Here is a 25,969-nt window from a genome sequence, read left to right on the forward strand (position 1 = left end):
CAAGCAAGAATTAGAAAAGGCTGATAGAAAAACAGCCGTGGCCAGTTCTTGTTGCTTTGCCCTTTCTTCTCCGCCTCCCAATTCTCAGACAGACCTGGCTGGAGGGGTGGATGAATGTGTTTTCTGGATGAAATGTATCACCTAAAAATGCAAAGAAAATTACACACTGGGTGTAAAAACAACTTTTAATGGATTTGGGAAGAGTATTTTTTAATTATTGTATCGTCTTTAATGAATATATATATGTTGCCCTGCGGGGTACCCTCCTTATTCAGAAGATGAAGTCCCAGTTCTTTAGACATTGTATGTCTAGCCTGGACAAAGGACTAAATAATCTATTGACTGGAACTATCTTTTACTGCCCAGAGGAAGAACTAAATGGCATAATGAATCTCTTCCATCTCAAACTTCTTTGATAGGGTGTTTTTCATAATCAGTGCCAGTTTGGGGCTCTAGAATAGCAAACGGATATGTTAGGTGTCCCAACTGTGTTATAGGGTTGTTGCTGTTAGGTTTGTTTCATAATCCGGGAAATTGGCATAATTACTCAGACAGCATATCGTGGGAGTTGTCGATTCCCCTCTCCCTGTACCACCCTGACAAGCTGCAGGCTCACAGAAAGCTGACTGTATTTCTGATGGCACTGCCCTTCCATTGGAAACCTGAAACAGAAGTCCAAGGGAGGTGCTACATGACTACTGCTCAGGTTGCGAGCCAGCAGAACATGTTTATATTTTGCCACTAGGCACTCCTCAGCATAATGTATCTGAGTTAAGCCTTATAGCTGAGGTAGAGAAGCATCAGCACTATTCCAGAGATGGAGAAACGGAGGCAAAGACGGCTAGATTCAGCTATAGCGCAAGTGACTTTAGTGGGCTGAATTTGGTCTGCAGAGGTGAAGAGACTTGCCAAAGATCCTGCAGAGCTAGGAACAGAACCCAAGAGTTGTGCTAATTCCCCATCCACTGTTGCCCCTATTCAGCTCTGTAGTAGGGTTTGGAGTGGCATATTGTTCTGGTTCAATGTGGCCTACTCAGCTGCAGAAGGGAGCCGCCCGTGCAGGGCTGGAGCCCAACTCGAAGGCACTGTGGGACAAGTTAATGGGTCTACTAGCAGGAAAGCCATGGCCTGCAGAGGCTGAAGAATGCTACAGATGTGCACAGTATTCCCACAAGGAATCAAGAAGCTCCCCAGGGTACGTCAACTATCCAGAGGTATCCCCGTGCTGGGCACCAGCACAGCCACAAAATAACCGCTTGCGTGGCACGGGAGCATGAGCATCCTTTGCTCCAAGTCCCCCAAGTTCCCAGCAACCCCTAGCCCATCCAGACCCCCCCAAGTTCCCAGCAACCCCTAGCCCATTCAGACCCCTCAAGTTCCCAGCCCCCAATTCTCTGCCCTCACGTTCTCATTATCCCCTCAGCCTAGGATGACCAGACAGGAAATGTGAAAAATTGGGACAGGGGATGGGGGGTAATAGGAGCCTATATAAGAAAAAGACCCAAAAATCAGGACTGTCCCTATAAAATAGGGACATCTGGTCACTCTACCTCAGCCCCAGTCCCTGGCCCCCCAAGTTCCCATTATCCCCTCAGCCCCCCCAGTCCCTGGCCCCCCAAGTTCCCCTCATTCCCCTCTCAACCTACCCACGGTCCCTTCACCCCCCGCCAACCACCACCTTAAATCTGTGTTCACGTCTCCCTCGCCCTGACGTCACCGGGTTCCTTCTGACCCCGCCCCCTACCCATGACGTATGCCGGCTCCTCGTTTCGTGCCCCGCCCAACGCCCGCCCTTTCGTGGCCCCACCCACTCCGCGGCTGTTTCCGGTCCGGGGACGTGGCGTCGCCGATGACGTGTTCTGCCCGCGCCTCCCCGGAAGCGGGCGGGTGAGGGGTCGCGCGGCGGGTCGCGTTGTGGGCGGCGGCGGCGCAGGTCCGGGTCCGGGTCCGGGTCCGAGATGGAGAGCGCGAGCCAGGGTACTGCGCCGGGGCTGCCGGGCCCGGAGGGGAGGGGCCGGAGCTGTCGCTGCGGTGGGTGGGTGGGTGCGAAGGGGGCCCAGCTCCGTCCCGTCCCGGCCCGGGGGTGGGGGTGGGGCGGCCCGGCCGGGTGCTGCAGGGGCGGGGGGGGGGCCCGGCTGAGGCGCCCCGGGCTGAGCTGAGGCGGCGGCTGCTCTCAGGGTTAGAGGCTGGGCCGGGTCTCTCGGTGTGGCGGGCGGGGGGGCAGGTGCCCGGCCGCCGCCGCCCTCTGCCCGGGTCAGGGTGCCTGGGCGCTGGCGGCGGAGGCCTGGCCTGGCTCCCCACCTGCCGTCTGCGGGGCGCTGAGTGAGGAAGGGCGGGACGCTCTCGTTCTCAGGGCTGCTCTGCCCGCAGCACGGGGCGCTGAGAAACTTGCAGCCGTGGTCCCTCTGGAGAGCCGCCGCCTCTCTAGGCAGTAGGGATAGGTGGAGAAGGCCCCTCTGGGGAAGCCCCTCCCTGTGCATGGCTGAGGGAGGATGAGTCTGATAGTACCCTGGTTGTGTTGTCTGGCCTTAGGCAGAAACCCCAGAGATACGATCTAGAAGATGGGTTTCAGAGTAGCCGCCGTGTTAGTCTGTATCCGCAAAAAGAACAGGCGTACTTGGGGCACCTTAGAGACTAAGCGAAAGCTTATGCTCAAATACATTTGTTAGTCTCTAAGGTGCCCCAAGTACTCCTGTTCTTATCTAGAAGATACTAGATCGGAAGAATCAGAGCTGAACTCTGTTTGGAAGAGGAAATGTCTTAACTTTTACGATGTCTCATATATTTGAAAACTCCTCTGGAGCGGGAGCCACGCCTATTTTTAATAGAATGAGAACTGGAGGAGGAGGCTGTAAACAAATGTATTTGCAATTATAGGAATGAGGGCATCTGACTCCATTCTTTGACAGAATCAAACCATAATTATTATAATCTGTAGATACCGTGCTGCTCTAGAGCACACTTGCTGGGATGACTTCAAAGCTTTCTTGCTTCTGCAGTGCTAGTGGTATCATCTGTAGTGTAGTGCATGTAATTCACTAAACTAGTAGTTGAGGTCATGACACTTGTTAATTAAATGGAAGCTGTATTGTTGGCTTCCCTTATACACATTCTGTAAATGAAAGACACACTTCAAGCTAGTTCAGGGGATGTACTGGCACAGATGTTCCCTGCAGGCCAGTCTCTCTCTGATGTGTTATAGGTGCCGATGGATTGCCCAGTTTATAGTTAACTTCCGATCCAGGTCTTATCACTCCTGTGTAGAGAGATGCACCTTGTTTACCCTGCCTTGTATATTAGCAATGCATGTGCTCAGTGATTAATGTGTTACTTTAGGCCAAGGAGCTGTTAAAATATTTTTGACTAGTACATTTTTCTTCCGATATTTCTGAAAGATGCTATGTCTATTGTTAGATGCGAACTTTCTCTTCCTCTTTTTTCTCCCCGGGACTCCCTCTGTATGTACTGTGGAGCACATCTGCTTGCATAACATGCTTTGCTTGCTAGCGGCTTATTTTTTCCGCATTCTGCTTCTTGTCTGTGACAGATATCAACCTTAACTCTCCCAACAAAGGTCTGTTGTCGGATACCATGACAGACGTACCTGTGGATAATACTGCTAGTGCAAGGACCTCTGCACCTGAGGGGCTGACTGAGGCTGAGGAAGAGGAGTTAAGATCTGAGCTTGCCAAGGTAAAATGGCGCTACCATTTCTGTTTAGACTGTACCTCTATATCTGTGAGAAGTAAGAGAGACAAGTGGTAATTTCATTTGCTATAAGAAAGCTTAAGGGACACTAAATGTTTTAGTCTTCAGCAATGGTGTAATGTTAGTCTCTCCTCTGGAATCTAAATCCATCATTCCGCTACTGAAGAATAAAAGTAACTACTAACTTTTTAGACTTTAACAATATGCTTTATTTCATGTTCCCCCTTCTGGTTTTGCTGCAGCAGTTAGCACCTTTATCAGAGTTTTCCTGACATCGAAGTTACAAGGAAAATGGTTTTCCACAAACTGAGGGTAAACAAAAAGCCATTTAATTTCAGGCTCCATTCAGAATGAGAAAACAGGTGGAGTATGGGGGAGAAACTACTCTTGAATTATGAGAACATGGAGTTCCTTTTAATGTTTTTTCCCATCATAGGCAATGGCTTTAGATCTAAAAGCTTTTAAGATATTGCGGGTTTGCAAATTTACATGCAAATAGGCAAATAATGAAGGTGACCTCTTTAAATGTCAGTCTATAACTTGCACCTGAAACAAAACAGGAAGTGAGAGCTACAGCTGTTTTCTTGTAGTTTCTGAACTCACTGTAGAAATCTATTCTGATTGTTTGACTTGAATGCAATTTCAGTAATGCAAAGCAGTCCAGATGTACTGCGTTGTGGTTTGTTAAGATTTGTTTCCTTCTGCCTCCACCTATTTTCTGACACTTACAGTTCTGATGACAAACAGTATTGAAACCAGAAAATAAGCCAGAGAAATAGATGGATCTTAGCTTCGTAATAAAAACAAAGGAACAGAATTATAAAAATAAACCATTTTCCTTGTATGCAGGATTCTGCAGTTTTTCAGATCTGTTAATAGAATCTACAGTTAACGGAGGATCCAGCCCTAGAAAAGGCTTCTGTGATTTTTTTGTGTGACATTAAGTGGCCAGTGGGGTTATTTTTCTGGACATTTTCCTAACTTAACCTCAAATTTTTTTTTTACTGGTGGCATACTAAAGTTAATCTGTCTAAATCTTTTAAATCAAATTTAATTGGTGTCTGTGGAATTTAGATTTCATCTCACTTTTTTGTTAGCAGAGCTTCAGTGTATAAATATATCAGATTTATATTGAGGGAGCTGTGAAAAGTTATTGCCTACTTTTCTGTTTAACCACTTTATTAAAAGTTGTGATCAAACTGAATTTCTGTAACTCTAAGGCATGCTTCTAACTGGGAACCTGTCTTGTAGGTGGAAGAGGAAATTGGTACCTTGCGTCAGGTATTGGCTGCCAAAGAGAAGCACTGTGGAGAACTGAAGAGAAAACTGGGTTTGACCACTTTTGATGGGCTGAAGCAGAACCTGTCAAAGAGCTGGCATGATGTCCAAGGCTCCAATGCGTAGGTGTTCCCTGTGCCATAGATTTCAAATATATATAAAAACACTCTGTAAAAAGCAGTTCCTTCCTCTGTAAAAAGTGAGGTTCCTCTGTGACTTTCTTAGTGGAGAGAGGATAAAGAAACTCACAATATTTGCTTGTCATAGTAAAATGTGACTACCAAGCAAAAAGTACCAGAAATCTAGCACTTGATTGTCTGGGAAATGATTTGGGTAAAGCATCTTCTAACTAGTGCATGTCATAGTTCAGAGGCTTGATAATTTGGAATGGTCCTGGAGTAAGTACTTTCTTTTTAAAGGTTGAAATGCTAACTATTATTCAGTGTTTGTAATGAAAACCAGAATGTTGGCTCAATGGGGATCTGTGTTCATTGCTCAAGCTTAATGCTCTGAATTTCATATTTTAGCAGGGATTGGAATTAGTTTTATAGTGCATATGGCCCAGTGCATGTAATACTCAGTACAGCTCACCTGATGACACAGAGGTGAAGAGAAAGAAAGAAACTGTAATTGAGCTCTAAATCGTAATGCCACAACTGCCCCATTTATTTTATGCTAAATGGAATATCCCTCCTGTGAGCTCAGGTGAATCATTACTTAATCGTTTTTCTCTTAGAGAAGTTGCAGAGATCTCGCCTTTATTAAACAGAACAGTCTAATCTCTTTATATTTTTACACTTCTTGGAGTGCCTCTCCTGCCGACATGCACTTTTGCTGGTTGAATTTGTTGGTTGGGGGTGTTGTTTTTTCTCTCTCCCCCCCCACCCCCCCATCCCTGACCGACAAAAATGTTACCAACAAAAGTGATAGTGTAGACAAAGCCTCACTGTTCAGAGGGAAGGGCACAAGGTGTTTCTAATGTGTAGAAAACCACAGTTTTGCTCAATCCCTGCTTCAGGTCACCAGGTTGAGTCCTATAGCTAGGGCCCCTACCAAATTCACGGTCCATTTTGGTCAATTTCACAGTCGAAGTATTTTAAAAATAATAAATTTCATGATTTCAGCTATTTAAACATGACATTTTACAGTGTTGTAATTGTAGGTATCCTGACCTAAAAAGGAGTTGTGGGGGCTGCAAGGTTATTGTAGGGGGCCTTCCAGTATTACTATCCTTACTTTTGCGCTGCTGCTGGCGCCGGCACTGCCTTCAGAGCTGGGCAGCTGGAGAGCGGTGGCTGCTGGCCAGGAACCCAGCTCTAAAGACAGAGCAGCTGCCAGCAGCACAGAAGTAAGGATGGTATGGTATGGTATTGCCACCCTTACTTCTGCGGTGCTGCTGCCAGGGCGCTGCCTTCAGAGCTGGGCGGCCGGAGAGTGTCGGCTGTTGGCTAAGTGCCCAGCTCTGAAGGCAACGCAGAAGTAAGGGTGGCAATACCGTGACACCCCTAAAATAACCTGGTGACCCCCTGCTTTAACTCCCCTTTTCGGTCAGGACCCCCCAATTTGAGAAACACTGGTTTCCTCTGTGAAATCTGAGTAGTATCGTGTAAAAGCACACACAAGACCAGATTTCATGGGGGGTGACCAGATTTCATGGTCCTTGACGTGTGTTTTGTGGTCATGAATTTAGTAGGGCCCTACTTATAGCAGACTGCACCCAGGAACAGAATGTAGTGAGGCACCTAAACTTCATGAAAAGGTGTGAGGTCATGGTTTAGACTGGCCAATGAGTCATTCCAGACTGTCAGTATCCCTGACTGGCACTATAGTGGTGAGACTGAGATTTTTTTTTGCCAGTGTCCGGCAGTATGAAGCATATGCAAACAAGGTGAGTTAAGAGCACCGCCATTGACTGCCATAGGAGTATGATCAAGAGGGAAGGGAGGTGTTGCAACCGAAGGAATGCTATCTAATATAAGTGTTCTCATGTTGACTATAATTAGAATCTGAACTGACTGACAATGCCATCATGTGGGGAAGGACTTTCTTGCTCTACATCTTGCTACCCATTTCTTCTCCCCTCAGTCTCTGATCATTGGCTGGTTTCAACATGTAACTTAAATCTCAGAAGTGTTGACTTCTCCTTATTAAATGTTCCCATTTTAAAATATGATTAATCACCAGATTTTTTTGTTTCTAGTTATATGAAAACATCTGAGAAACTTGGAGAATGGAATGAGAAAGTGACACAGTCTGAACTGTGAGTTCCTCTGGTCATCAGCATCACCTACTTGCTCCTCACTCTATTCTCCAATTTGTATTGCTCGTTCTTTTAGGCATTAGGGACTGATCGTATGCTTGGGGCACAGTGAAGTCATGTTCAAAGCTCTTGCTTATTAACAAGGTACCTGACTTTCAACGGCTGCAGAGGTGATGGAAGCAAAAGATATTGCTATCACCACTTTAGCTGTCTGTTGCCATAGCTGAAGGAAAATTCCAATCAGTTACCAGGCCACACTTAACATTTCATGCTTCATTTTATGTAAAGAATTACTGTTGCCTGTCAGCTAGCCCTTGTTAGGCAAAGTGTGAATGAAGTCCCATGCCGTATCAGAGTGAACCTTGCGTTTCCTGTTTTAAAGCTAATCTGTGCTTTCTCCCCTTCGCTCCATAAAAATCATAGCAAACACTTTGGGGACCAGCTGACTGACTCCATTCTTCTGGGCACAAAGGTAGACAAGATGATTGGATGTGTTCAGTGCTAGGAGGAATGAGGGCCAAACAAACTTGGGCATATATGTGTCAGCTACTGGTAACTGCTACCATGTTAGTGTGACTTTGACAGTTTACAAATAAGGGCCTATTGTTAATCTGTTGGATGCCAATATAGGTTAGAATTCTGTGAATTTTAGTTGGTGTGGTGTTGAGTAGAACTTCAATTACTAGCAGACAGTAGTTATTACAATGCATTTCTTGTTACCTGGTCATCTGTCTTTAGAATATTTTCATTAGTTAGTATTAGGCATTCATTGATCTAAGTTCTAAAATAATGTAGGTTCTGCCATGTAGTAGAACTTCTAGCAGTTGAGATCTTGTACGTTTTTTGGACTTATGTAATTTTCTGTTAAAGATGAGGAAATGGAGATGGAAGTTACATGACTTGCACAGGGTCATGCAAGGCAGTATCAGAGCTGGAAATAGAACTCCAATTCCTGGTTCCTATGCTCAGTCCTATACCAGGCTGCAGTGTAGCTGCTAAATAGAGAGTAGAGGGGAGGGAGTGGTTCCCCCACAGGAGGCAAAGTGGGAGACTTTACAACTTTGTTTGAACTGGCCTGATAACTTCTGTACTCCTAGCTTAAATCTGTGCAATTTCTTTGGCCAGCCACCATTATCTGAATAAAGAGGAAACCTGGGCTTGGATGTTTGCCCACATCTAAAAGAACAAAGTGTTTTATAATTCTTTCCTCTAATAGCCATTCCCTCTCCTCCCCCCCACATCTATCACATGGGAATAGAACTTGTTTCCTTAAACATCTAGAAGCATTAGTGATGTGGATGGTCCAGGAAGGAGAGCATCTGTCTTGAAAGCATTGGCACCTTTTCTAATTTCCGTTGTATTTGTAGATATCTTTCAGCCAGCAGCACACTGGAGGACTGGAATGAAAAATTAACCCAATCAGAAGCGTGAGTGTTTTAACCTTTAGCGTAAACCAACTTTCAAAAAAACACATTGTCACTAACACACTCTGCCCCAAGCTAACAATTTTCTGCTTTGACTAGTCCCATAAAGTACTACCGATAAAACCCTTTTATGTTTACCCAATAAATACACATTTCATATTCAAGTCACTGATGTGACTCCAACTGTGGTCAGTAGTGACATCTTTACCCGCCAACAGCTGTCTACTGACCTGGGAGAAATGAGTTGATTCATTCCAATTTTTGGTGGACGGGGTCCATATCACTCTGACCGTATTCAGAGTTGGCACTGGGTTTGTCAGTGTGACCTGACAATCCATGAATTGAATAGACAGACTGAGCTATCTAATACCTAGATATGGTGAGGGAAAGTAATGGGTCGTTGTGATGCAGTCTGCACTTTTTTCCTATTTGGTGTCTGATCTCAGAATCAATATGGCTTCAGTTTCCAAGGCAGTCAGTATACCATTTTAGAGCACCGAGTAAATGTTAAAAGCTCACGAACCCCACAGCTATTGTATTCTGCCCGTCAGTCTCAAATAGTCACTCTTCTGATGTTAAGCAATCCCTTCTTTGGGTGGAGGTTCCTCCTTTTCATGCTGTTTTTAGGGTGTTAGCACTGGTGCAGTAAAATCTAGGTCTAACCTGTGATCTTAACTCATGTTAAAGCAGATTGTTAAATCTCTCTCCTCAGGAATCCTAGTAGCTACTGTCTTCTAAAGATAAACTTTGCTTAGCTTGCTTAATAGCCTTGCTGCCTGTCATAGTATGGCTAAAATTGCCTGCTTGCGTAGTAGCTTGACTGCGAGATTTCTTATATAATTTGTTTCCTTGTTTGGAGCTGGATTTTTGTTGTTGCTTACCTGACTGAATGAAGTCTTCTCTGGAGTAAATGCTACCAGTATATTATAAAAATTATTCCTAGCCCTCAAACTGCTCATTACATTTTTAATGCAGTCTCCATTTGTAATGGATTGGAGCTGAGTGGATTATGAGAGGCAGATAGGAGCTCCTTAATTTTCCAATTTTGCTTAGATAACGGCAAATGTAGGTTTAGGTCACTTGTAGCTGAACTCCCTTCTGTAAATCGTGGTATGGAATTCAGTTTATTTTCTGGTAACTTGAATTATATTAACTGCTAGTGTGTGTGTCAACATAAAGGTGGCTTCCTGTCACGGGAGCAAATGGAAGATGTTTTTTATTGTGTAACACAGGGGCGGGGGGGAGAGGAAGAGGGGAGGGACATCAGAACTTACCAGAGTGTGGGGTTCTCAAGTAGACTATGCTTGCGTTACAAAATGAGAGTAAACCCTGTCTGTTTCGTTACTTGGTGACATTGAGCACTGTTCTTTAAACCCTAGTTATTACCTAAGTCAGTAGTATCTAATCAGAGTTCAGTCCATGGGCGTGTTCTCATAGAATAAGAAACTTCCTGTTAGATCTGTTTCCTTGCAGTCATTGATAATAAATTGCTAGAAAACAGCAGTAGGGAAGCCTGCCTATGTAGCTTGTTCAAGAGCTGTTTTTTTCACACCTAGAATAGTTTTTCATGCCAGTCTTCCTGCTTGGATTGGCACTAGAAAGAATGTTATCCAGCAGTTGGAATGCTAGCAAGCTAGACAATGTTGTTGTCATGTTGGTCACAGTATAGTAGAGAGATAAGGTGACTGAAGTAATATTTTTTTATAAGACTAACTACTGTTGGTGAGAGAAGTTTTTGCTTCTCTCTCCAGCCAAAGTTAGTCCAATGAAAAACATTACCTCATCTGCCTTGTCTCTCTCTAGCAAGCTAAACACAAATTTAAAATAAAGTGGGAAGGGATGAAAAGTGAAATTCCTAGGGCATTTTGGGAAACATGTGCAGAATTCCCATTTCCTTGATCTAGGATTAAATAAATGCCAGTAGTCAGATTCAGGAAATACAAGGTTGTTTTTCCTGCCAGGTTTCTTGGGACTCTTCTGCTGAGTAAGTCATCTTCTGTTGTACCACTGCGTGAGCTGTTAGACAGCATAACTTACAAGCTTCCTGACTGAACTGAAAACAAAGGCCTAACCTATGACACTTGTAGCGCTTTCGAAGAGAAATCCTTTGTGCATTGTTGAGAGGCTTCTCTTGGCTTCCAGTCCTTGATACAGAGCGTGGTTTGCCACCTAATCAAAGCATGTAATGTGGAGGGAGGGTAGAAGCTGGTGCAATTGCCCAGTGTGTACAGGAGGTGGCTGGAGGAGATTGCAGAATCATTTAGTCAGATGAGAGAACTGTCGGTGTCAGATGTTCTGTGATTTCTGTTTTCTCTGTGTCTGACACTGGCAGCTGGATGAGAGCAAGCAAGAGGGAGGTGAGGCTAGTGGGAGAGGGGAGAATTTTATGGGTCTAGGTGTAGGCCTTTGCCGTGTTGAAGGGATTTGTCCAAGTGGTGTGCAGTTCAAAAGTGCTCTTACTTCCTTGATACTCCCGGATACCCATCTGACATATGCAAAACCCAGCTCTCTTCAGCAGCATATAGCATCAATTTGCCAGTCTGTTTTCAGGATCCATACCTCACTACAGTTCATGCGTTTGGCTTGCAGATAGCAATAATCTGATGTCTTCTCCCTTTTTAAGACCACTTGCATTCTGCACTAGCAATAACTTGCAGCTGCCTAGCAGAGTCAGTTGCATGAAACATATTGGACCAGTTCTTCAATACTTCTTGTTTTCTGGTCACTTCCAGGTACAACAAATTTTTTTATTTTGAAGTCCTGTATAGCTTGGGTTCTGGCTCTTTGAGAGACCTACTTCTCTTCTTCCCTTTGACCTCAGTTGTTAAGATCATCAAGGGCTCTCAAGGTAGTAGTCCCCATATTTAAATAACTGATTGGAGTGGGGGAGGGGTATGACAGCATACTTACTGAAGGGCCTTCCCTCTGTTCTAGAAATTGCTCCCCTCTCTGCTGATCTGACAGTGCCTGACTTTGACCTGTTTATAGTACAGTTCAAGGCCATCTTTCTCTGGCTTGTGTGAAGTGGGGTGGGGTGTAACTGGGCACATCTACCCTTTGAGCTGGGCTTGTAACTTCCAGCTCATGACATACCTGTACTAGCTCTGATTGCGCTAGTGCGCTAAAATTAGAGTGTAGCTGCAGCAGGAGGGGCCAGCTGTCCCGAATGCGTACCTAGCTTTTTGGACAGGCCCATACTCAGGATGGATAGCCCCTTGCACCTCTGTGGTTACACGCTATTTTTAGTGCTTGAGCTTGTTCAGTGCTAGCACAGGTATTAGGCCCCCAGCTCAGAGTGTAGACGTGCCCTTATTTGAATGAGGATGGAGTCTTGGTTGTCCCTAGTGGAGGCAGTCTACTTTAGTCATAATAAAGTTTAACAAACGACTTAAGGGTTAACAGTAAAAATGTTCCCATCACTAATTACACGCTGTTTACTCTTGCATTTCTGTCAACTTGGACAATGGAAACTAACAATGTCTCTAACTTTGGGTAGTTGGATCTACTTTCAGATTCCTAATGCTGCAGTGTTGGAACCCCAAACATTGTAGCATTACTTTAAAAAAGGGAGTTTACATTTTAAACATGTGGAAGGCCCCTAGTGCCCTCAATTTCATAAAAAATTAAATATGGGGCCAATTTAAGTTTGTGTAATATTGCATGTGTGTCCACTGCCATAGTACTGGACTTTATTAATATGTGCAACCTGCTGTCCTAACTTGCATTGGAGCCTGAGGCTTCTCAATTTATGGGCATTACTGCAGTACAAAAATTTGTGTAGTGTGATTCAGTTCTTGTCACAGTTCTGTTGTGTAGCACTACTGAACAGTGTGACAGCCTGCTCTGGGGAGATGCCCAGTACCCAGGAGGGATGGAGCCTGAATTCCTTGTTTTCCAAGGAAGTTTTGACTCTGCAGGTCAGGTGTAAATTCATTAGCTGCAATATTGCCCGAAAGCCTGTTTTAAAGCTAACAGCATTCAATACCAATCTCTCACCCTTAAATCATATAATTACCACCACGTCTTACAAAACAAGTTGGGCTGTGGAGAAGGATCAGGAATGACACTGGAAGACCTGGATGTTAGACATCCAATATCCTGTGGATTTTAAGTCTTTTTTATCTGAATTTGACAGGCATGAATTTGGCAAATGACTAGATTACACAATATGAATGGTCATTTTTGTTGGGACTGGGGGTGAGGAAATAAAGCTGATTCATTACTGAGCTTTGTGAAGTTCTAGGCATGTGCAGTAACTAGTGTAGTTGAGCCAAGAGGCCTGTTCACGTTATAGAATGTGGGTTGTTGGGCTTAAAAAAGCATAATTTCAGAGGACTTCTTGGAATCTGGCTCAAAGTGCCATTGTGTTATCTCCCACACTCCCATCTGGAGAGTGAGAGAGAGAAAGAACTGTCAGCCTAAATTGTCTACTTGAACTTGTTGCTTCTTGCTTTGGTATTTGAGGGATGAGAGAGTAGTGGGTGACTCTTACATGTCCTGTTCCAAAATACTCTAGCACAGTTTATGTAAGAAGGATAACTTCAGACGTAAATACTCAGGTACCAGAAAACCCAGATTTAATTTACCCCAAATTTGGTGTTCCCTTGGTGTATGTAGCTGATTTTTTTTTTTCTCACAAGTTGAAGTTGCTGTAGATATAGATGCTAATTGCCAACCCAAGAGTAGCCTGGGTAGGATGCAGTTGTGCAAGTTGTGCATGTATTTGTTCACCTGTGGTCCCAGAGCATGGCTTGAAATAAAAAGGCTTTGAAGTGCCTATTCTCTCCAACCCTCTTATGAACTTTTCAAGTATGTGTAAAATCATACTCCTGTAAAGCTGTCCAAGACTTCTCATTTACCTGTGGTTAAAGGTAACTGATGGGAAACTTTTCTAGCTATTGGTTCTAAGCTGCAATTGCAAAGGTGATGCTCGCTCATTCTTGCAATTCTTATCTATTTCGTAACATGTCAGTATTACCAGTTTCTTCTTCCATCCTGAACTCTGCGACAAAAATGCTTTCTCCTCCCTCAGGGCTGAAAGTTTGTTTGAGAACAATTACTCAATACTGAAGGGGGCAATTTTTTTCTGAAAAGGAAGAGTGTAAGCACTTTTCAAAATTTCCAGTTTTTTTTTTTTTTTTTTAATGTTCACTGAAATATCCGCTAATCAGATTTAATGATTAGAGGAAACTAAAATATCAACATGGACTAAATGTGAAGAAATAAATCGACTTGCATTTTCTTGCTAAGATTCAAAGCCGTAAGTACACACGAGACCAGAAGAGTAGCTTTCAGCCATGTCAGTGCAACCTGCTAACCTAGTGCCCCGCTCTCTTTGCCTTGGCATCTTTTCCAAAATGCTGGCAGGTGCTTCTCACTTGGCTGCTTGTAATATTTCCCCCTACTAACCTTCAGTTGTTCAACTTCTTTCTGTTTAGTTATAAGAAGACTCAGGAAACCCTGTCCCAGGCAGGACAGAAAACTTCAGCTGCCCTTTCCAACGTGGGCTCTGTTATCAGCAGGAAACTTGGTGACATGAGGTAAGAGCTCTGTTCCACTTTCACTGTAGCACTGGAGTCCAGGATTCCCACAGTGTTGAGGTTTGAGCATCTGGAATTCATGACTAGTTTTTTTCCCCATGTTTAGTTCTGTGCACTGCATGAATCTGATACAGCTATTTCATGTAACCCAGTATATGTCGCTCAGGTTTTAATACATATTTTTCTAAGCTATTTCTGGTAAGAGCTCCATTCTCAGGAATCCTTTCTTCATCATTTCCCCCAGCAGTGTTCTGAGAGGTCTGTCTTTGGTGATAACTCTTATCGCTTTAATTTTCAACACTTCCCAGAACATATAAATATGTTAACATAAACATAAAATTCTCTTGTTCCACAAATTGATAAAATATTGTAGTCTCCCCCATACCGGGAAGAAGTACCATATTGTTCCACTGCAGCTCATTCATCCTGTTTTGAATAGTGGTGTTGAAAAGATTTGAGGGGAGCCCCTTTTTGTTCTTCTGCAGGAAGATGGAACTCTATTTTAACGCCACCATAAAAAGTGAGAAAATGGAGTCTAGCTCTTTGGCTCCATCAGAGATGTAGAGAACCTCAAGGTGGAGAAAACTGAACATGTAATATTATGCAACGAAAATAATGTGCATCAGTTCTCTGATGTATGGAAAGTTAATATTCCTTGCTGATGGGCACAACTACCTAGCACAGTGGGGAATGGGTATTGTGGGGAAGGGGGGTTTAATAAGGGAAGTGACTCAGTCCAGGTGTTTGTTACTAATATGGACTAGAACTTTTCCTTTCCATGTTCAGTGACTACAGAGGCTTATAAACCCACTAATCTGTTGAAAGGGAACAGGAGGAATTGTTTAAAGATCTAGAATCAATGTCATTTATCCCAAATTCTTATATCTTTAGATGTAAAAGCTAATATTAGATTATTGCATAGGTTTTAGAGACTTGTATTAGCTACTGTACCAGGAAGGCTGCTAATGTCTCACTGTGTAGCGGAGGAGGTAGCTCCCTGGGACAGCAGAAGGTGGCTTTAGAAACGATGGATAAGCCAGTGTTATATTAGCCATTGGAGCACAAAACCAACTATATTTCGGCTGTCTTACACTTCGATATAGCAGATATTTAACCTCATAAATATCTCTAGTGACTTGAGGTTGCTATAATCAATGAAATAATGCAAGTTAGGAAATTAGGCATTCCCAGGCATTCTTGTGCGATCAACTCAGGGTTTCAGTAAGCACCATCTAGTATTAGTTTGACCTAATTTTGAGGGCAGGAAGTATCCGTCAATACAACACCTATCTCAAAGGGATACTGACAAAGTAATTTAATTTCTTTATGAATTTCTTCTACTGAGCTATGAAAATGTGGTGATTCACTTTCTGCTAATTCTTTTCTAGCATTTCATTTGGCGTGGATGGCTAAACTAGTCAATTTCTAGTTCTCTTGTACTAGCCCAATGCTTTTTGGGTTCATAGCTTTGCAAAGGGAAGTTCCAAGTTAAAACAGTCTTCACTGAACTAAGAGAACTCCTAGGCAACTTAAGTTGACGATATCTCTAACTGAGGGCTGGTTTTCACTACCCGCCCGGATCGGCGGTAGAAAATCCATCTCTCCGGGATCGATTTATCGCGTCTCGGGACGCGATAATCGATCCCCGAATCGACGCGCGTACTCCACCAGCCCAGGTAGGAGTAAGTGCCATCGATGGGGGAGCCGCGGCGGTCGATTTGCCGCCGTCCTCACAGCGGGGTAAGTTGGATCAGATACATCGAATTCAGCTACGCTATTTGTGTAGCTGAATTTGCGTATCTGAAATTGATTCTTCCCCCACCCCCTCCCCCGGTAGTGTAGACGTAGCCTCAGATGCCTCAGAGGTAGTGTTCAGATCTGTATAAGATTTAGCCTTCCCTGCAGGTTCAAGGTCAGCTTAGAACTAGGGTTCAGACTGGCTTTAAAAAAAATCATCTGGATTTTAGCCACACTTTAACTGAAAAATTATCCATTTGGCTTTGGGTGTGGTGCTTGCTCTGATCTAAGTGCTCATATTGCACCCATCAGTATGGTATCTAACAGGGAAACCAAACCATAAGGGCAGATTTGCGTGAGCGGTTCAAATGGAAATAATTCAAAGGTCTTCAGATGAACAATTGCAGTTTTAGCTCATCTCTAAATATTATTATTGCCTGTGCTTGAGTATTAGTTGCCTTGGTCTTCTGTGATCATATTTAGTCCAGAACCTTCAAGCAAAACTAGTATCTAGTAATTGTAGAGTGTAATCCCCTCTGGGAAGGAAGGGGGGAAAAGAGTCTCAGGATGACTTCAGTCATTCTTCTTAAACTCCGTTACGTGTGTATTAGTCCTAAGGGAGTTAAATGGTGCATTTTTTGTAAAGCTGTACTTTGCATACAGGTTCAGTGCAAAAGCATTGTGATCATGGTGTTTGCACTAAGGTGTTAGAACAGCAGAAACCCACTTACTCCATTCTGTGCCAGAACTATCTTGCATGGGCCAAACTTAATGGGGAAAGAAGATCTGTTAGAAGTCTTCCAGACAGTTAATGACAGTGTACAGAAAAGATATTCTGTAAATTACAGTATTTAACTTTTTCTCTAGAGTTTTTTGCAGGATATCAACTCTTCCCTAGACTCTGCATACATAGCTGCCTAATTTATTAAAATAGTCTTTTTTTTTTTTTTTTTTTTAAACCAAAAAAGTTATCTTTAAACATGACGTTTGACAAAATTCAGATTGGGCAGTTTCTTCATCACAGCTCTCATTCTTCCCAGAGATTCTCCTTTTCCTCTGTGGCTTGGAGTACCCAGGTGGTAAGCATTTGATGTAATCTCTGATCACATAGTACTGGATAATCCGAATTTACTCACTGAGTTGTACGTAGCAGATATTGGTGCACATCTTCAGTAGCACCCAGGTTATGTGAATTGGGCAGAGAATTAGTCCAGTTTCTAACCTTTCTAGTGTGCATTTGACTCCTCTTCCCTACTAACGACCCGGCAATTTGTATAAATCTTTTCTTTCTCCCATTTATTTTAAGGCAGTAGCAGACTGAAATGGGCAAAATATGGTTCCTTTTGCCAATGTCATAAGTGCATAGTAAATGTGGGGATCTACCTACCAAACATGCAGCTGTGGCAAAAGTGTGAATTCTGTGCCCTGTAAGCCCAATCCCTTCACAGTCTGATTGGGAGCATTTGTGCTCCCACTAACCTGCCATGACTAAACCATGCACAAATATTGTTTGTTCAGCAATGTGAACTTGTTAGTTCTCAATTTAACTCTGTAACCTTACATTTCCTAGAGCAATGCCAGTGTGCCCATATCAAAATATATAGGCTGTGTGGTATGAATTCAGCAAAAAAAAGTGAATAGAAAAAGGTACACGTTAATTGTAATTTACATAGAAGAAACTCCTGAATTTCCTGTCTAAACATGCAGCACTAATGTGAAAACACCCTACACTAATGCAATTAACACTTTCTTCTTGGAAGACAAAGTGGTGGGTCTGTGGGCAGCTTCTCCGTCAGAAATATATAACATCAGTCACAGCATTACTAAATAACTCAGTGGGATTTGCTGTGGATTTATGGCCCTATAGTGGAAAACAAATGAAAGTAACCTTTGCTTCTTTCCCATGAAGATTTAATAACACTACACACACAATAGAGGAAGACTGGAAGTAAACCTATATTGCTCTCTGTCTGTACTTCTCTGCTGTCTTAAAGGGAAAAAAAATCCTGAGACTTTCAATACAGATTCAATTGATATTTTTGGAGCAAAGTCTTCAGCAGCAACATTCCCTCCAAATAGAACTGTAAACTGTTGGTGGTCGTGATGTGATCAGAGATTACAGTGAGTGAGGTTGGTTTCTTGTAGTGAGCAGTTTTCCTCTGAATGGGTGAGATGTTACTTGTTTTCAATGAATCTCAGTGCTAGCCTTTAACTGTAATTGCTTGTTAGAATGCTCCTGGGGCTTTATCTCTGATTGTCCATTCAGCCTGCATTTTTATAAGAAAAGGATCCAGACATTTATTTTCCCATCTGCCACAAGGATTGAGATAACAGAAGGGGACACTGCAGACTGTTTGTCAGCCTTAGTTAGCTGCTGAAAAATGCTAGGAAGGGGGTAATGACAACATAAATGTGCAGAATGGTTGGTCACGATTCCCTTGTAAAACACATTGCCACTATAGAATCAAAATAACTTGTGTTGGGAAACCTCTTCAGTACATCAGTTAGTTGCCATGCATGGCTGGAGTGTCTGAAATGTAATAGCTTTAGAATTCATCATGTTCAATAGTTAACTTCTGGTACTTGAAGTTGTCTATGATTAAAAGGACTGATGCTGCTCGTTACTCTGCTACATCTTCTCCAGCCGCCTAACCTCTGAGACTAGTCCAGGGGTTCTCAAACTGGGGGTCGGGACCCATCAGGGAGTCGTGAGGTTATTACCTGGGGAGGTCGTGAACTGCCAGCCACCACCCCAAACCCCGCTTTGCCTCCAGTATTTATAATGGTGTTAAATATATAAAAAAGTGTTTTTAATTTATAAGGGGGGTTGCACTCAGAGGCTCGCTAGGTGAAAGGGGTCACCAATACAAAAGTTTGAGAACCACTGGACTAGTCCATATGGTGGCTAGCTTAACTAATGCGAATGGGTGTTCTGCAAGTCCTGTGCAGCGTTGCTATTAAAGCTACAAAAGTCTTAGCCAGTTTAGCTTTCTCTGTTATCTCTGCATTCTCCGTTGATGCAGGTCTCAGGCATTCTTGCCTTACAGCATTTTACTGTAGCGTATGATTTCAGTAAGCTAATCTTAATGGAATGCCCTCTTCATCATTAGAAAGGACAACTTTCAGAATGTATATTTTCTAATATACAGTTCATGTCAATGTTTGAAGGAGTCTGCTACTGTAGCTACTACTACAAGCATATTGATGGTTAAATATTATTTTGAGCTGATGATGACTGGCTGCAGGACAGCTCCTGAATTTATGTAATCTGGAGACATTTTATCAAAGAAGGAAAAGGGCTACAAAAAGCACCAATAGATCTTCAAAAGTTCAGTGTCAGGTGCTAAACAGGCTGAGCCGTGCTTGTGGTAATACATACAGTGTTGGGAGTGGTGCATGTTTGTGTATATTGTCCAAGTTGTTAATCTTTTTACAGGAACGAGTTGTAGAAACTCTCCCTTTCAAACATACAAATAGACAATGTTTTCGCTCTGGCTCTGTCTGTTGAAGAGATGGCCTTAATATATGTTGGGGGCAAAACCACAAAGCACGACTAACTTCTTGGGCTTTGGTGTAATTGGCGCCCCTTGTTCTCCGTGGAAAGTTTTATCTTAAGCGTGTGGCGAGACTACTTAGTTTCTACTGCACCGCACTGCTGCAAAGATGAAGCTCTGGCAGCTACATTTAAATAATATAAAATAGAGAAATCAGAGTAGCTGCAGTGTTGTTTCTTTGTAAATTCATTTTATGCCATCTCCATGTTCTCATCCTGCCTTAGACTCTTTTGTATTGGCAACATGTAACCATTGTAGAAGCTGTCACGGGCCTGGATGGGATAGTTCAGTCTTGGTGGGTGGAGTAGTGACATGGCACCCAAGAATGGGTGGAAGGCAGTTTGGAGTGTGACATAAATTATAGTAAGGCTGAACAGTTTTTGTTATCATGCCCTCACTAGCCATGTCTGCAGACTCAGGAAGAAAACAGTGCCTTGGCTTTCATTTGTTTCCTGTAAGGAGTATTCACAATAGCACTTTTAAATGAAAGCTTAGCGTGTGGCCGGTGTAGGGGGAAGAGGTGGGTTTTCCAGTGTTTGCTAACCCTTGGTAATATCCAGGTGTGAACAACATGTGGGTTAAAACCTTTTTCTAATGAAGACAACGCTTGAGTGTGTGGACACAGCTCTGTGGCAGGGATTAGATTCAATAGTGCTGGAATGCGCAGTGCCCTGGCTGTAACTTCTTACTGCAGACACTACCTATTGATCTTTGCACAACTTCATACCTCAGTTCACATAATATAAGATCATAGGATAAGAAATGTCTTGGGCAGCTTTCTTAATTGCTCTTGGGGCAGATTTTGTTGTAGATAGGTGGGCTTGCTATCTAAGGCATTTGTGTGCAAGACTTATGGGCAGCTAAGCGGAGCAGTCAGTTGGACACTGGGGTCTAACTAACATTTCACTTTTCTTTCCTGCTGCTGCCGATGGGTTCTTCCAGGGCTCATCCCTTCTCGCATTCCTTTAGGTAAGACGCTTTTCGGGGTACTAAAAGAGGCTTACTTATTTTTTTGCTAATCTTTCCAGGGGACGCTGCAGACCGTGGCCCATCTGCACTGCTAATACAGATTAGTTAGGGAACTTGGTTGCAACAGATGCCACTGGACTGGCCTTACAATGAGATTGCAATTGGTCGGGAGGGTTGAACATAAATAATTGCAGTGCTGTCATTGAGTCCCTTCACTTGGTTATATTTGTAGTGTAGATGGGGCTGTAGGCAATTTACAGCAGCTTTTTTATTTGAAAGCTGACAGCTCAGTGCGGTTCCATGCTCAGGCTCACTGCATGCATTCTTGTACCTCTCCCTGTTACTCCTAAATTCTGGGAGTATCCTGCCTGTTAAAATTAAACCCTGATTAACAGAGTAACTTGGTACAAGAAAGCCAGTCATGGACCTTCTCAGCTCTTTTTTTGTGTGGGCTGCCTATGCAACGTCTCTTCTCTCTGAAATAAAAATAATCTAGTCCTGGATCTTGGGCCAGATGCCTTTTCTTGATGCTCTTGGACATAGCGTGGTGTTGAAAAAGCTTTTCCTAAATTAAGCTTTTCAGTGGGAGGTTTGGCTCTTTGTACTGACATAAGCAAATCTGTCAGCAGTAGAAGCACAAAGCCTCTAAACACCATTCACTCTGCCCATATCTTGCATTCTTCAGTTAGAGATACTCAGGCTAACTATCCTATAATTACAAAACTAGTTTGGGCTGCAGCGTGTCAAAGGGCAGGGGAGAGGGGATTTTGTGGCTTACTTCTATTGCCTCAGCTATTTACAGCAGCCTTAATGTTGTTGGGAACAGTAAGTGTTTGGAAATCGTGCAAGACCTAAACACACATGCTGTCAATGTCTGTTTGAATTGTCTAACTCTTCCTTTTCCACTTTTAATGCTTCCGAGTAGCAGTTATTCCATTCGCCATTCGATAAGTATGCCAGCTATGAGGTAACATAGCAAATGTCTATAAAAGTGGGAGGGTGGGAGGCGAAGTTAATTCCAACCCACTTCTAGGGACTTTAAATTCAACTTTCATTTTGGGTATTGGGACTGTTTCCTTCAGTTGACCTCTAATGTGCATTGTGCGGTAATGTCTCCTGCAGCCCCACTAGTTCAGGGCTTTGAGGCCTGTTGCATAGGTTTATTAGTGGCTATGTTAGACTCTCTCCTAATGAGGACTCAAGTGAAGTGTTGTAACCCTGCCAAAACTCAAATTGCAATTTTATTATTTTCAAAGGTCCCTACAGAGAATTATTATCCTTTTGTTAGAATTTCAATACAGTTGTAACTAGTAGTGCAGATGACATCTCTCTGACCTCCTGCTGTATTCCTGGTTTACAAGCTAATGGTCCAGCAAGCCAAAATACCCTGACTTTTGCAGTAGAACAATGTCTTCCTTATGTGGTAAAATCATAACAGTGTAGAGCTCGAAGGGACCTCAAAAGGTCACCTAATCCATCCCTCTATGCTAAGACAGGACCAGGTATATGTACACCATCGCTGACAGGTGTTTGCTCACCTGTTAAAAACCCCCAGTGCAAGTGATTACACAACCTCCCCACGTAACCTCTTCCAGAATTTAACTACCCTTATGATCACTAGCTATTGAAGAAATTATAAACTGATTAAGAAGTTTGGCTTTTCTTTACAATAAAATGTTTAATTGGAAACTCTGGTTTTAACATGTAAGAAAAATGTTCTTAGTCCTCCTTTGCATGAGTTTACTTTTGATTGGGACAGTATAATTTCCCTGAACAGAAATGTGCCTTTGTCTTCATCTTCATAGGAGTTAGCAGTACAAATCCTTTCCGCACTTAAGTAATCTCTACAAAGTTGAGAAGCTTAATCCTGTAGTTTACAAATCAAAATTATCCTTAAAGCTGCTCATTTTCTAGTAAAAACTTTAGCTATACTTCAGAATTGAGCAGAATCTGGTATAAACTGTAATCCCCATTCCCACACATGGGGATGAATGAACTGTATGATGGGAGTAGAGCTTTGGTTGTACTCGCACCTCTTGTGTTTCTGGCAAACTAAAACAGTTAAGTTTGTTGTATGGGTGCAAATGTTCAAAATGAGTCTTGTGCGCAAATATGTCTAGGAACAGAAACTGAATTCTGTTCTCATGTGAATGTTCTTGCTAGAAGAGCTTGCACACTGCAGTCTATCGAGGGAACAATTCCACGTGATATATGTGCTAAATCATAACTCTTCAATACAGACTACTACTCCTGAAACATTTGTGATCGTTCAGTAAGCAGAAAGGCTAAATTTATCAAACAGTGGATTAAAATTAATTGCTCACCTCTAAGGTTCAGTTCTCATACCACAGGACACAAATCTCTCCCACTGACATAAGTGACTACTTCTGTCGTGTGGTCAGAGAATAGAGTCCCAGGTATTCTCGTTGGGTTATAACTCTTAATGTTCCGTTCATCTCTTGCACTCCGAAGGAAGCCCTTCCTTTTCAGTCTAATAGTAGGTAATGGAGAAAGCTGAATGACTTTTTTCAGGCCTGTTGAAAATGTTCAGCTTCCCCTTTGGACTAAAAACATGGCTTTCTTACATAAACAAGAAACCAGTCCTTTGTTTGTGAGGCTTTCCCCTCCTACCTAATCTGTAATCCATTGACTCGTAACGGAACTCAGCCTGCCTTTTAGGTTTTTAGCTTGAGTGGCCTGTATTCAAATAATGGGAAAAATATAATGTGGTATAAATATCTGTCTTGCAGACCTTGCTGTATGGCATGTCTAATGCAGTTGGCTAGTTAGAGATAGTGAATCCTAACTTGCAGGGAGATGGCGAGAAGACCAGAGTGATAACTGCCTTGGGTGTGTTGTGGGTGGTGGTGCTCTTGCATTTGAATGGCTAATGAACTTTCACAGGCTTGATATTCTCAGCCTGTTCAATTCAAACTAAAAACCAGTTGCTCCAGTAGCTTACCCCTTTTGACTTGACATTGCCCCTTTTTTCCTTTAAGGAACTCTACGACCTTCAAGTCATTTGAAGACCGAGTTGGAACCATAAAGGTAACTGTCTGTTCTCCTGTTGTTAAACTCCCACTTATATCCATGCTAAGCAAATCCCCATGGAAGAGAGTCTGTGTGAAACTAGCTTAAAACTGTCAAAGGGGCACTAGTGCTTACAGAGAACTTCAGGGGAAAATGGCACTTCGGAGCCCCTCTTCTTAAGAATGTGCAGTCTCTAAGGCTAATAATTGGTAATAGATTATGAGGGGAGAATAACTTTACTGTATGTCAGTACACCCCTTGGAGACTTGGTAACTGTTTGCACTGAGGACACAAGACCAGTGTCATTCTCTTGTCATCTTCAACAATTTTTCTTCCTTTTGCAGTCCAAAGTGGTGGGCGGCAGGGAGAACAGCACTGACCCCCAGTCCCCCACAGGATCTGGCGACAAGCCCCCCCAGGACAACGCTCCTTTCTAATCCCTTGGTGTGGCTTTTTGCACGGCTGTGCACAACTGCAGGAGCCCCACTAGTTCTTCACAACAGCAACAGCGTGCAAATAAAGGAAGGGGGCAGTTCCCATTCTGAAGAGAAGTATTCATACATCCATACACAGACATTGCTGCTGGAGTCAAGTAAAATAAAAACAATGTTTTGTACACAAATATTTTACACTAAAGTTTGTAGATGAAATGTATCACTGTGCTGTCCTTTTGGGAGAGCAGGTAAAATGGAGTTTACTCAGCCTAGTCCAGAAATAGAATTTCTTATGCCAAACATGTGCATTTCTCACTCCGTGATAAGCTGCTTGAGTAGGCAAGATTGTTTCTTTAGGCAGGGTGGGAAGAGCAAATATGGAAGAAGCCAACAGCCTGGGAAACACAAATCTTCAATTTCTGGCGACAGCCCTCTGTTCTAAATTATTTATGAAGAGAAGTAGTTCCTAGTCTCCCATCACTGTTCTCTCCCACTACCACAGAGGTGCAGGGCCAGAGCGGCATTGAAAATCTTCTCTCTCGTTAATATGGGAATGGAGTAAACAGTCATTTTCTCTGGGCTCCCAAAAAGGAAACCGTATAGCAGCTGCCTAGTTGTTACACTAACGCTCTAGCTTTAACAGAACTAAAATCTTTATTTTTAAATGTAATGAACTTCCAAAATAAAAGCTAAGTGAGAGCTTGAGCATCATATAGGGAAATAATACCTTGGACTCTGAAGCTGAATGGCAAGCCTTACATCACCTTATGCTTTATTTGTTTATAATCTTTTTATATAGAGAGAAGCGTGCGGGTTACAAAGTTGGGGTTGGAGCACTGGAGTTTTGCATCATACAATAGTAGCAGCATGCCTATGTGCCAGTTATTGTGTTCATTTCAATGTGCACTCTGTTGCCTGAGTGTATACAACTTGCTTCTCTGTTCTTGGGTGTATGCCTTCGTCGTCCTTTAAGGAAGAAGCTCTGAAGGCAGATTAGGAAAGGACAAAGCTCTGTCTCTAGCAATGTGGGCACTGTACTGGAGAATCCTGTCTCTACCCTGCCATTGTGAAGGTGGTTCAGTTTGGAGGGTCCTAAATATGATAGTACATTCTCTTGACTAATATCTCCACCCATATTTACAGTGCGTGCAGAGAATCCTGGAGACTAACTTATTCCTCAAGTGTCTGGATATTTTGCTATTCTGCTGTCCAGCACTATCACTCAGGAGCCATAGAATGAAAGGTTACCCTAGGGTGGCCTGATCTTATTCTAGGCAAAGGTGCCTCCACATAAAAACCTAGAGTGAGCAATTCTGTGCCTTAGAGGCTAAGTGGGACTTACTCAGGTCTTTAGGTTTGCTTACATACATATCAAAGTAGTTTCTCTGGTTAGAGTTTCTCTAGGATAAAATTTTTTTTTGCCCTCTAGAGAAGCAAGTTTTGACATTTGAATTTGCTGATCATAAACCTCAATAACCACCCTTGTTCCCACATTTTGCAGGTGTTGGGGGGGATACATACTATGAAAAATTAGAAGGCAGATGTGATAGGAAATAGGTGGAGTGTAGAGTGTCATTTACCAGGTTTTATTGTTTGTGGCTGAAATTACCCTCAATGTGGGAGAAACAGTGTCAGTTAAATGCGGGACTGCTGGAGGGTAGATATTGAACTGTTTCTCTCTACAGGTGAATATTGAGGAAATTTGTCAATAAAGCTTTCCACTGGGAAACAAATTAAGTGAATTTTTGGTCCTGCATTTATACTTAGAAATCTAAATGAGTAAGTGCAAAGGGTACGAACCCATCAAGGGCATTATCCATCTAGCAGAGTAATTTTGGGAGGGAGGTGTAGGCTGGTGACTTTTGTGTAATGCATGCCATTCTGGCCACTAGAAGCTTCTGTATGTGTTCTGCTTCAGCTGATGAACTGGTACCTCTTGTCTAGTACTTCACTAGAACAGCCACTAGCAAACATCAGTTGACACACACAGTATGCTCCCAGGAACTTTTTATGCAAAACTGACTGAAGGGGGGGA

The 25,969-nt window shown here is 42.9% G+C and overlaps 1 protein-coding gene across 13 annotated transcripts; it reads left to right on the forward strand.

The window, feature by feature from the left end:
- Positions 1 to 1,793: 1,793 nt before the first annotated feature.
- On the forward strand, positions 1,794 to 25,676 carry TPD52L2 (TPD52 like 2). Of its 13 annotated transcripts, none has more exons than XM_034787029.1 (8): positions 1,794 to 1,933; positions 3,548 to 3,693; positions 4,960 to 5,108; positions 7,187 to 7,246; positions 8,614 to 8,673; positions 14,109 to 14,210; positions 23,470 to 23,518; positions 23,845 to 25,676. In XM_034787029.1, the coding sequence occupies exons 2-8, from the start codon at positions 3,592 to 3,594 to the stop codon at positions 23,935 to 23,937; spliced, it is 615 nt and encodes a 204-aa protein (XP_034642920.1). In that variant the 5' UTR covers positions 1,794 to 1,933; positions 3,548 to 3,591; the 3' UTR covers positions 23,938 to 25,676. The 13 variants fall into 13 exon arrangements, with proteins under 13 accessions (XP_034642920.1, XP_034642922.1, XP_034642914.1 ...); XM_034787031.1 differs by having other exon boundaries at positions 3,575 to 3,693; XM_034787023.1 differs by having other exon boundaries at positions 1,821 to 1,977.
- Positions 25,677 to 25,969: the final 293 nt, after the last annotated feature.

Source organism: Trachemys scripta, chromosome 12 (genome assembly GCF_013100865.1).
Source record: "Trachemys scripta elegans isolate TJP31775 chromosome 12, CAS_Tse_1.0, whole genome shotgun sequence".
Classification (NCBI taxonomy): Eukaryota; Metazoa; Chordata; order Testudines; family Emydidae; genus Trachemys; species Trachemys scripta.